The sequence below is a fragment of the Branchiostoma floridae genome, chromosome 3, assembly GCF_000003815.2.
Source record: "Branchiostoma floridae strain S238N-H82 chromosome 3, Bfl_VNyyK, whole genome shotgun sequence".
Taxonomy (NCBI): Eukaryota; Metazoa; Chordata; class Leptocardii; order Amphioxiformes; family Branchiostomatidae; genus Branchiostoma; species Branchiostoma floridae.
Genome location: NC_049981.1, coordinates 13,893,228 through 13,905,614, shown reverse-complemented (window position 1 = coordinate 13,905,614; position 12,387 = coordinate 13,893,228). Strand labels below are relative to the sequence as shown.

The following is a 12,387-nucleotide window of genomic DNA, read 5'->3' as shown; positions in this document are numbered from 1 at the left end:
ACGCTCCGGAGCCTCCGAAGCGCTTCCGACCATAGCCGGAAAGGCTCCGGAGCGTTGCCGAAGGGTGTCCCGAACATCGACGGATTGATCCAGATGGCGGACGGAATGAGTTAAGCACAGCGATCCGTTGACAAAGGTCGCCTTTCGGGCTACTTTGGGGAAAGTGGAGATCGCGAACACCACGGCGCAGTGTGCAAGACTCCAGGGAAGCCGGGGACGTGCAAATAAACGGAGGAAAAGGTATCTCCACGGAACGGATACGCATATACCGTTTAGCCAAATATGCTCCCCCCCGACTAGAAACAAAAACATCCTGTATATTATATTACAATCAAATAAGTTTTTCGTTTATAGTCGCCCCGGCTATGCATGCATGTGTAGTAAGTAATGGTATACCTTTCTCATTTCGTACAGGTACAGCTCCAGCAGTGGACTGGATGAGAAAACTGTTCCTCTCCATGGACCCCGGTCCTGGTCCCCTCTCCATGGCGGACATGGTCGGCTTCTCTCCGCTTCGGAAATCAACAAACCAACGACAGAAAAACCCGGCCTCTCCTCAAGAGTTTTCGTCGCGGTCGAGGTCTCGCTTTCAGCGAAATGTGGTCTAGAAACTCCTCAGAGCTAGGCCCTGTCCTTAAAATTACCCCCAGATGGACTTCAAGAAATTATCAATTGAACAACACTACTACAGGTGCGTAAACAAACCCACAAAATCCTTTCCTAGCGACTCAATTTGGACAAAACTGAAAACACAAACACCAATTTTCGACCAAAATGGCGTCTGTACGTATCCCACAATGCATTGCAAAAATGACCCCTTGTGACCTTCGTACAGGGACAATCCGTTGCTAGAAGTTACTAGGCAAAATATTACAAAATGTCACAAGGAACCAATGACTTCAACTCGATTAGTTTCTGAAAACTAAGAATAAGCTTTGCTTCATAGATATCATTGTATCACGATATTACAATTTTCATTGCCATATTTCAGTTCACAATCCTTGGGCCAACAGATAAACCCCTCTCTTTAAAATAGCAACGGTTGGCCCCTAAGTGAAAAGTTCAACATGGCTGCCAGTAATTTTGCTCGAGAGCAGCTCGAAAAACACGGGTGGAAAGAAGGTATTGATTCCCGTTCTTTCTGGTGAAAATTGTTAGCAGCATCTTAGGGACAGTTTCTAGATTTGTTGGGAAACTTTTGACGTCCGTATTGGCGATTTTGGAAGCACAGTTTAGCTGCTCAGCTTGTAAGACAAGTGACCACGTGTTGCTAAAATTAAAGGGGGAGGGGGGCTTAGAATCTAAGGTACATAATGTGCAAATACTCACTGGGTTTACTTTTTGTTGATTTATTGAACTGCTTATCCAAGTGCGATGAAAACATTATGAGTGTGAATACCTCCAAGTAATGATTCTTTAATTTTTCTTCACGGAAATACTCAAAGTTATGGTGCATGAAAAATAATGTGTCTCAGATAAAAAGTATTTATGAGAGGAACTCCTTAGTATCACTCAAAATATATTATTTCTTCTTCATAAAGGAAGTGGCCTTGGAAGACATGAACATGGCAGACCTGACCCTATCAAGGTCAAGTTAAAAATGGACACGGCAGGGGTGAGTCAAATTGCAGAATTGCACACATTTTTATATGCAGTGTGTACGACGTGTATACAGCTCAGTTCAGTTCATCGTCAGAGAGGTGACACCACAGTCATCACGAAATCCTGTATTTACATGCTACTGTAAATGCAGACATGTTTGCAGTGGTTTTATGTTCGCAATTTTTGCAGTGGCCACCTTACCGCAAACTAAATTCCTGTTAAAAGTTAAAAATGCACTTAAGTCCCTGTACAAATCTGTGTACCCCCTTCTGATGGACTCAAAGAGTTGCAGCATGATGATTGAAAGATATGGCAGACTCTGAACCAAAATGATTGCTTATGTCTTTGTCTGATGCAAGTATGGTCGTAGGTGGGCAAGGATAAAATAGTCTGGAAGAAATTCCCCCATGTTGTTGTTCTATTGCAAGTTTGTGGATTAAGTTATAATAAATTGTATGACCTATCCTTGTTTTCAGGTGGGGCATAACCTTAGCGACCAGTTCACCTTTAATTGGTGGGAACATGCCTTCAACAAAGCTGCCAATAACATCACTGTGGAAAGTTCAGAGGTCTGTAACTGACAAAATCTTTATCATATGCAACTTTATGTGAGAAATGTTTCAGATAGATTAAGTTCGAACATCTAACTGGGTAGTGCCAATGTGTGTCGATGTTTGTTTAAATCAAAGAACAGGTAAGTTTGTAGTGCCCCCTTCTGAGAAACCCAGGAATTGCAGCATGATGATTTAAAGATAAGGCAGACTCTGAGTACATGTGATTGCTTATGTCTTTGTCTGATGCATTTCTTGGGTTTGAAATGGCCAAAATAAAATTATAACCATTAGATTATCATTAAAAAAACTCTTTTTTGAAAGTAACATCATAGACTGACATTATCAAAAAAAGAACCCTTTATCAAGTGATTCACTGTGAATGTATAATCTGTCTTTTTACCATTTTTCCCCAGTCTGGAGTGAGTGTGAAGAAAACAACAGACCAAGAGTTAAAACTCAGCACCAGTGAAAGTGTCATGACTGGCAAGTATGACAGCAAAGCCATGCTGTATGGAAGTTTTGTCAAGGTGAGCTGGCAAGCTTGGCTTTTCTCTTCACCAATAGAAGTTTAACAAATTTTCAAAAGAAAAGAAGAAGATATAGAACAGACATCATTGAAGCATTGTCTCTTACAACATTTTAATTTTGTATGACTGTATCTTGCAGGGAGCCACACTAACCAATGGCATTCTAGATGACAAAGAGGATGACAGCCAATCAGACGACAGCTCTGATGAGGAAGACAGGGACTCGGTTTCAAAGTAGGGCAGCTTTTCAGTGGCTTGTCAATATGTTTTGAACCTTCAAAATTATGTCATTTGTTGTTTTATTTTTGTAAGTTTGTTTTGAAGAAATCTTCTTTTGTACCATGTTAGGTTGACAGATGAAGAATTGTTCAAGGCTTGTGGAGGAAGGACAGCTCACAAGTAAGTACTTCATGTAAATTATTCTAATAGGTTTGTGTGCCCTGAAAAGCTTGGGATGTTCATGTTATTTTATTCTGAAATGGAGAATCAGATTTGCACAATACATGCAGTACAGTAGGATGATCACAGATATGGCAGATGCTGATGTCAGCTTATTACCAGTATATCTATCTGATGTACCAAACATGCCTAGGTGAAATGCCTTCCAGTGCAAGAGGTCACAGGTTAGATCTGATACACCATCCCCCATCAAAATCAGTATGTATGATTTTTTACAGGGCTGCTCGTCATGGACACAAGTTGAACGGAAAACTCCAAAGGATACAAGAACAAGAAAGAGAACTGCTGAAAAAGTACCTGGCCAAAAAGGAAAGCAGGACAGCGTATCAGGAAGAAGATACCAGCAGCAGTAGCAGTAACCTTTCAACCAACCAGGGTGATTCTAACATCCAGGTCAAACCTTCCTCATCAGAGTGTGAAGAAGTGAAAGAAAGAGGAGAAAAGAAAAAGAAGAAAAGAAAGAAGGATAGAGAAGTCTCTACTGATGACAAGAAGTTGAAAAAGAAGGAGGAGAATGAGGAAGGAATGGTAGACTTAGAAAATGATGAACCTTGTACTATAGCATGTGAAAATTCTAACAGAAGGAAGTCCAGCAAAAAGAGGAAAAGGAAAGACAGAAATGATGAATCAGATCCTGTAGTTATAGCTGATGATGTAGAAAATGAAAAAAAGGCAAAGAAAAGTAAAAAGAAGAAGAAGGGGAAGAAATTATGTGTAGAAGGGTTAGATTGACAATACATTAATGATTTATCAAGCATTTCTGACATTTAGTATTTGATTCAATGTAATATATACATCATTCCATGTGCAAATGATGAATTCAATAATTCAGTTTACATTGAATGTAACCATGTGCATGTTTTTGTACAATAGACAATTCAATAAACTTAACAGCATTTCAAGCTATGAAGAGCGAGAAAGGAATCCGATATGATTTGCCAGTTTAATTGTGAATGGGGTTTTAATGTGATGAAAGTGCACATAAATGGTACATGTACATGTATAATATTTAAAGGAAAGGTTTTCTGTGCCATTATTGACAGATTTTATTTGCTAATTACACACAAATAAAAGCTTCGTACCAAGGAGCTTTGGTCAGATGGTGGCTGTTACCGACTGCCAGGCACCTATGATCCATTGCTGATATCACATTTCCATTTAGGTCAGAGGTCAGCTTGTTGGTAATAATGTTATATGCACATAAATGGTACCAAAAAAAACAATAACTTTAAAATGGATTCAATTGAATAGTTTTGTGGGTTACGTTAATTTTTCCAGCTATCGGGTGTTTTCATTTGACATCACAGCAACCAAGCTGGTAGTAGAAACTGTAGTACATGTAGTCTTGGTCAGACCTAAAATGTGGTGTATAATATAAGTGCTATCATCAGAATGATGCTGGTGTGTTACGCCGAATGGCGGTTATACCGGCTATATAGATACAGATACAGATGCAGAGCATAAGACTTTGTCTATATGGCTTGCAGTGCTCGCTCTTTACCTGTAGCCAAGCACACAGGAGCACTTCTGTTTTTCTTAAAATTACAAGAAGTTCAAATCTTGACACCCACATATCTGAATCATTTTGTCAGCAGCAAGGACGTTATATTTGTCAGCAGTCACCTTCTCACTACAAGACCGGTAACACCCCCTGTGTGTAATGTGATAGCCCGGTGGTCACGTGACTACAGGTGAGCCAACATGGCGGCGGAAAACAGCAGACGATCCGGCGTCTCCGAGGAATGGCGGTGCGTCGGGCCGGTAGAACAGCTACGTAAACAGAAATGCCGGCGACTGTACGCGGAGGCCGGCCGATCCCAGGACGTGGCTTTGTTTTACGTCGGAGAGAAGTTTTACGCGCTCGAAGCGTCTTGCGCGCATGCAGGTATGATAAACGTCAAGCTTTACAGCATGGAACAACAGACTCACATGTGTGCCGTGCTATGAAAAGCCGGCATGCATGTAGCCATCTCGATTGTTACTAACTACGTTAAAATCACTGTTTACAAAACTGATTTTATGACATCTAAAGTGAAAATTTTCCCTTAATTATGCTACGGCCGCGTGGCGCGTTGGTACACCCTCGATCTCAGGGAGTTAAGCAACGCGCGGTCCGGCAGTTCACGAAGCTTTCCACGAAATCGTCTTCCGGGGGGGGGGACGTAAAACGGGGGTCCCGTGCTGGAGGAGGTGCCTCGACCACGTTAAACAGCCTCATTACCCTCACTTTGCGGTACCTACTGGCTGCAAAATACACCCGATATTATTATTATTATTATCATCATCAAATTTTTTATTGCTACTTGCCGATGTTGGAGCTGAAACGGTCAATTTCCCCTGTTTTTCTTTGTTTCACATAAGTTGCGCCGATGATATTTTCGGATACACATATGTTTAGATCAAACGCAGCTTCCACTTGCAATTACTATATGTTTAACATATATTGATAATCATTTTTGTATATGTGACACATATATATTTGTATTCGTAATAAAGTGCCCCGTATTTTGCTTCATTATATTGTGGCAATTAGAAATGAACAAATCACACCAAAGCAGACTTCCTCTAAAGTCACCTTGATCATGTACATCGCGAAGTCTTGTTTTCATCCTTCACAAGCTAGAGTCGTCTGCAATTAGAATGCTCAGCGCTGTTCCTATTTGATCCCTTAAGACAAAGTGCGCTTCGCTGAATAAATGTTTAAATCAAGAGGATTTAATTTGGCTTTAAGGTGCAGAGGCGACGATTAGGGACCGTAACAAGCTTAAGGAAGTGTGAAAATTACTCTAATGTAGTGGATATGCGCTGACACAGTGAAAATAGACATTACCAATTAAATACTTCTAATGAAAGCAAAGTGTTCTCACGAAAAAAAAAACAGTCTACGCGTAAGCACAAAAATGGAACCGCCTATCCAACGCAGGTAGACCAGAAACTATTTCCAAGGAGGATTGAAAATGCCTGTGTACGATTCGAACCAGTCAATATAGCTAATACGTATGCAATTTTCCTCAATTATATTTTGATTGTTATGTTATCAACCTTCTATCGCGCTAGACTTTCCTAGTCAAAAGATCGGCACGCAAAAGGAATTGCAAACAACGTAGTTTGTCCACCCACGTTATAACGTTCCTTGCCTGCTAACTATTTAATGGACCCATGTATAACAACACCGTAATGATGCCTCTAATAGGTGGTGATAGCAACTTACTATTATGTATTTTGAACGCCAATATTATGGCGATTAACAATAAACAGTCAAGCCAGAAAAATTGGATGGGAGCACATACTTTGCCCACGAAAATGCAATGCGAAAATGGAGCAAATATGTATAATTTGCGCCAATTACAAGCCTTTGAAATCCAAACTGTTGAACGCATGATCTGAATAAAACATGGCGCTGTTTGGGCGAGGCAACATGTGCATATCTGTAATTAAGTTGTTGGGGGCTCTATCCGTGAAAATCGCGTAAAGATAAGAAGCTTTTAATCTTCTTTTCTTTACGTGATTTTCATGGCTTAAAAGCCCGCACGCCATCAAAGATTAATCAAGGGGCATCTTTGAACAGAATATCGAGATGCCCTGATTCGACACATGAGCTATTTCATTCGTCACAAAATGTATAGAAGATGTGAACAAATAACATTTTACAAGAGACTGAGTGAGACACTAAAGCTACTAGTACATAGTGGTATATTATCAATCAGTATAACAATGGACATATCTTAAAACAGTTGGAGAGTAGTGTGTTGATAAATGTTTGCATGCGTTGACATTGTCAGTGCATTTTTCTATCATACAAATGTCAATGAATAGCTAGAGCCCTTTTTTAGTGCTGTGTACATAGAGTCATAGATCCATCATTACAGACACTGGATGCTAATGAAATTGATGTAAAAACATAAAAAAACGATTTAAAAACTTGCCACTGAACGTTGCATGAGAGCACAGTGAAATGTAAATGACGCACGCTGGCATTTCAAGTGTCCTTCAACGATTCAAAGGGCGATGTGTGGCTTTGCCTGATACAGTGCATTTGAATAAAGCTGAATTTGTAAAGGAAAATGATACTTCGTGAGTTTGACTCAACTGTTTCCTTTTTTTTGCATCGTCGGTCAACACGTGAATGCTGATCTGACATGACGTGTTAATGTGTTTTTGTTGATTCATCGTCGGTCATTCCGCTATAACTAGGTGCGTGTCCCACTCAATCTAGTGCGACACGCGCCTTTTCATTTTGAATTCCTAGCTGTCCTGAATTATACTTAATGGCCGATTGTGATCTATTTGACAATTGCATTGACGTCAATTTGCTAAATCTAGATTGGTAAAACGAGATAGACACACCATTAAGATACATTACTCAGTAAAACGCTCAGATCTAGACCTTTAATTTTTATCAGAGATTCTCTAGAATTAAAGGACGAGCTTTAAAGATTTCAAGCTACTTGAAATTCAACGTAATGACATCATCAAACCAACATAAATCTTCCTGGAATTGATAAATTGTGCAATATGCAAATGAACCTAAGGATTCCTGGAATTGGTACATGGCGCAATATGAAAATCAACATAAAGCTTCATGGAAGGGATAGATGTGCAATATGTAAATCGACAGAATCACAGAAGGCTCCCTGGGATGTTTGAATGATGCAAATCGACATAACACACGATACAGCTTAGCCCTCCTGGCAATTATCTTAGATAGACTCGCACGGAATATAGGAACCGACCATTATGCCCTACAGGCAGAATGCAACCGAGAGACGATATGTTTGATCACCATCATAGATATATCGTGGTTCAGTCTTCAAATAATGAAAAGATCCATAAAAAAACGTAGCCCTATGTTACGATCTTTAGCACAATGTTGACTTAGTCTCATTATTTTTCTGGCAGTAGAATTGCTGCAATATCAAGTGTCTGTATAACTCTCGTAAGTTACGTTCTGAAGCGATTGGTCATCAGTATTGATCTTGAAGAAGGCAACAGTGGTCGTTGAAAATTTGATTCGTGTATACCTTTGTGTTGGAAGACAGTTTAGCATTGTACTATGTTTACTACCAACACAGATATTGATCTTCTGACAATTGTAATTTTTGTGGCTTCCTTTCAGAAGGCCCATTGGACCAGGGAGATATTGAAGAGCTGAACGGCTGTTATACAGTGGTCTGTCCGCTACATTTTTACGAGTTCAATATCTCCACGGGAAAGTCAGAGTCTGGTCTACGGGTAAGGGTTGTATGTTCTGACGCATTTCAAGTTACCTACTGGGGCTCCCAACACGATCATACTTTCACATTTTCCCCTTGTTACTCTCGCCGAGAATGTTATCTTTTTAGATATGTGTGCGTGACAGAGAACAACATACTGATAACTCCAGAATCTGTGGATGAATGATGGTTAGGTACCATGCAGGCTGAAATTTCAAACAAAAAGTAAAACAGTTATTAAATTTTTAGACAGTAACAGTATTCCAACGCAGTTACCACCACAGCCACAGTGCCCAAAATGACGATTTTGATATTTATTCAGTGTGCGACATGGTACCTATTTATGTCCTAAACTCTGTCTTCTTTTGCTATCCCTCAATGCCCTTGATCCGCTACGAGATTGAAATATCCTTATGGAGAATTGATAAAAGAAATGCGTGTTATCTCATTAACTCTCAAGTAAAAGAAGATCAACTTTTTTCACACAGTTAATGACACAAATTGGTGTCTATGGGGCACAAATTCTTTAACAACAGAAGATTGAACACCAGTAAAAGCAAAATGGTACAAAAAAATCTCAACATAAACCCTTTGGTAATATTCTGCCTCTTGCCTGATATAATTAGTATAAAAGATAGAGAGACATCGCAAGTTGTACTATCACGCATTTCCTACATACCAGTACTTTGTCTTGACTAGATAAACGTAATAGATATAGAAGTCCTCTCTGCTACTAATAATTGACGAAGAGTCTTGCAACACCACGCCTAACCTCCTTCAGACGAAACCCGTAGATCACGGGGTTGATTGCTGAGTTGACGATAATGAGGACCATCGTGTATTGCACGGAAACCATGTCCGTTGAAAGCTGAGCCAGTTTGACGAAGAATGGCATCCATCCCACCAGGAACACGACTGTGATGATGACGATGGTGATGGCGGATTTTCTGCTGACGCTCGGCTGGGCGCCCACAGCGGCTTCTTGCGCGGCGATGGCGTTCACGTGCTTCCACAGACACCAGAAGATGCCCAGGTTGAAGAGGAAGATCGTCGCCATCGGGATGAAAACAAACACGACGGCAACGATGACGTATTGTTTGGACAGTCCCGCTCCTATCGGGATACACGTGTCGTCAAAACGGTCAGTGCATCGCTGGTCGAAGTTGGGCAGCATCGCCAGCAGCAGTGACCACACCCACAGCACTACGATCGTGACCTTGCACTTGCCGTCGGTGACGTTACTGACGTAGCTCATCCCGTGGACGATGAACCAGTAGCGCTCAGCTGTTAGCGCCATGAGGCTGTATGCGGAGGATGTCCCGGACAGTAAGATTGACGAGAAGCGGAGACGTAAGATGAAGTTAGAGGGAACAGTCTCCGTTGTTACGACGTGCACCTGTGAGCTACCGCCTAAGATGAAGCTTATGCCGGCCAAGACATCGCTAGCCGCCAGATTAGCCACTAGGATGTAGACTGGAGTGTGAAGCTGTTCGTGCTTGATGATAGCTGCTAGTGGGAGGCTGTTTGCCACGACTGACCAGACACCAAGAAATATAGTGATGCCTACTATGAATAAAGACACGGTTGAGACGTACTGTTGAAGAGGGAAGAGTGGCTCCTCCTGTAGACATGCGTGCACGTTGATGATTGAAGTGCTATTCTCTCCTAAGCTGGAGCTGTTGTTAACGTTGTTGGTCGCAGAAGTACAGTTTTCAGACGAACCATTCCGGATCCACAGTGTTGAATTAGTGAGCTTATCATCGACCTGGTCTGTAACGTTCATGTCCGACCCAGAAACAGAGTCTATCCCAACACAGCGACTTGTTAGATGGAGAACCAGTAACATTGCTATAACATACATGTAGCTAACGATGCACATTGTGTAGGTTTCGGTCTTTCTGAGACAAACCACGCACTGTTGGGTTCTTATAAATGGTGTTTTCATTAATTTCACGGACACCTTCGCTTTTGAACGTCTTTTGTTTTGAAAGACGTGCAATCGGGTTTCCTTCAGATACCAGCTGACCCCGGTTGGCGTTTCTTTTTTCTCGTTTTTCTAATTTAGTCTTTGAGGAAATGAAGGACTGGTGCCACCGGGGTACTGGTATTTCAAACGGGCGGTATTGTTTTGGTTCCTTTTGTTTTGTATATGCACCAGATGAGACTCAAGATTTTTTTGATAGATTTTCATGAATTTTTGGCATGATGGTAGTTATGGAGGAACAAAAGAATCCCAATATCAAATTTTTCAAGAACTACAGCACCACATCAGCTATGTCTTGCCGATATCAAAGCCTTACATTCTATAGTCTTACGTTCTGCTAAAACTGTGTTAATGGCCCTATAATTAATTTGGGATAGTTGGTACGGCAAATGCACATGGGACTTGAAGCTTGTGCATGATATTAAATACTATGGCAAGAGATGGAATTAAGAAATTCGCAAAAACTATTTGCGGACGCATGAGATCTTTGGTTTCGTATTCTAGTTTCATCTTTAATATGTATTTCACTAACTGGTAGTCAAAGGGCACCTTCCTGGCTGGGGCCGGGGTAGTATTAGTTTCCCATTTCACGTTGCTGCGCGTGTGATCTCATTACATAGACATCAAGATTATTGTCTTACATGTGGCAGGAGACATCAAGACCGAGGGAAGTGTTTCAAGCATCAGAATGGTTTAAGACATCTGGGATGAATTGTTATATCATGAGAAAATATAATATTGTATAACTTATGTCCAAACGATATGGTATTTCTTCATCTCTTCAGCTATTTCAAAGACTGCTAACAACTTGTTTATTCGGGAATGATGCGTGACCGGGGATGTAGCTCAGATGGTAGAGCGCTCGCTTAGCATGCGAGAGGTACGGGGATCGATACCCTGCATCTCCAGATAGATTTTAGCGTTTTATTTTATTTTACAGGTTAAGTTTAATTTAAGAAAAGGGACTTACCTTTATCCCTTCGCCAAGAAGGTCGTTTTCGGATTTTATTTCGTCCGCGAACAGCACAACTCAAGAAGTTGTGTACGGATGTTTATAATATTTGGTATGTGGGTGTTTGTGGGCAGAATGAATAAATTAGATTAGAGGCCCCTGGCGGCTTTCCATGCACCTGCAGCAGCTAGGACTTTCGGTTTTGATTTCTTGTGCTTTGAACACGTTATGGTCATTATTCTTTTTTTCAATGAGGATAAAGCCTTAGCCAGTGTTAAGTTTCTCTATGCTTCAAGGTTCATGCTTTTGTTTTGCAGCAACAAACGTACGAAGTAAAGCAAGAGGATGATAACGTTTACGTCAAGTTTGGCTGTGAACCTGTGCACCTACGACGGCCGGAGAGAAAATGATACACGGAATCTATTTGTCAAATCAAAATCAAACAAATTACCCTCCGTCACAGAGTGACAACGTCACTCAAGTAAGCAGCTTCTCTGCAATATGTATATGAAATATTGTATGACTCAAAGACAAAGAAGGGCAATATTTTTGTGCTTCATGTTTTAGTGGATTTATATGTGAAAAACAATTGGTAGTGTACAAGTGTATGTCAAATACAATTTCAAAGTCTAGTAAACATAAGCCTAACCATTTTTGGCTTGTAGAAAACCTTATTTATCCAAGCTCTGCATAGAACTACTTGTGTCATAGATAGACATTCTCCACAACCAGTTCTGTTATGGCTAGTTTGGCTGAAAAGCCTAGGATGAAAAAATGCAGACACAATAATCACCTTTATCCATAAGCATGAAGTACTGGCACTTTGCCAATCTTTCTCTTCTCTACTACAACCATCTACGTTTAAAAAAATAATCAAAACAAGACCATTGGTACAGCACATCGAAGAATTTATTTTTTTGTGTTAGTTAGTGGTAACAAAGTTGCTGAGAAGAAAAATGTATAAAAAGCTACACTATGAGAATTTTGAATGTTTTGTGCAAGGCAATTATTTGTGAATATTGACTACTATACTACTACTAATACCTTAACTATACTATTTCTGTTCATTGCATGGGAAACAAACTGCAAACTGTAC

At 40.5% G+C, this 12,387-nt stretch overlaps 4 protein-coding genes and 1 non-coding gene across 5 annotated transcripts in view; 3 read left to right on the top strand and 2 right to left on the bottom strand.

Annotated features, from left to right (window-relative positions):
* The window catches only part of LOC118412421 (microfibrillar-associated protein 1-like), a 6,403-nt gene extending 5,825 nt beyond the window's left edge, over positions 1-578 (bottom strand). The window contains exon 1 of the mRNA XM_035815271.1: positions 397-578. Within this exon, the coding sequence (XP_035671164.1) occupies positions 397-496 (100 nt within the window). The 5' untranslated portion in view covers positions 497-578. The remainder of the gene's footprint in view (positions 1-396) is intronic.
* Positions 579-989: 411 nt separating this feature from the next.
* LOC118411515 (G patch domain-containing protein 4-like) lies at positions 990-4,068 on the top strand. Its single transcript, XM_035813820.1, has 7 exons — positions 990-1,122; positions 1,542-1,615; positions 2,079-2,171; positions 2,570-2,683; positions 2,823-2,917; positions 3,032-3,082; positions 3,361-4,068. The coding sequence occupies exons 1-7, from the start codon at positions 1,068-1,070 to the stop codon at positions 3,872-3,874; spliced, it is 996 nt and encodes a 331-aa protein (XP_035669713.1). The 5' UTR covers positions 990-1,067; the 3' UTR covers positions 3,875-4,068.
* A 566-nt stretch (positions 4,069-4,634) lies between these two features.
* On the top strand, positions 4,635-11,716 carry LOC118411516 (Rieske domain-containing protein-like). Its single transcript, XM_035813821.1, has 3 exons — positions 4,635-5,027; positions 8,259-8,374; positions 11,609-11,716. The coding sequence occupies exons 1-3, from the start codon at positions 4,844-4,846 to the stop codon at positions 11,699-11,701; spliced, it is 393 nt and encodes a 130-aa protein (XP_035669714.1). The 5' UTR covers positions 4,635-4,843; the 3' UTR covers positions 11,702-11,716.
* Positions 8,593-11,595, bottom strand: LOC118411513 (G-protein coupled receptor 3-like). Its single transcript, XM_035813819.1, has one exon. It carries the CDS (start codon positions 10,298-10,300, stop codon positions 9,089-9,091), a length of 1,212 nt encoding a protein of 403 aa, XP_035669712.1. The 5' UTR covers positions 10,301-11,595; the 3' UTR covers positions 8,593-9,088.
* Positions 11,175-11,247, top strand: Trnaa-agc. Its single transcript has one exon. It is a non-coding gene; the product is annotated as a tRNA-Ala (tRNA).
* Positions 11,717-12,387: the final 671 nt, after the last annotated feature.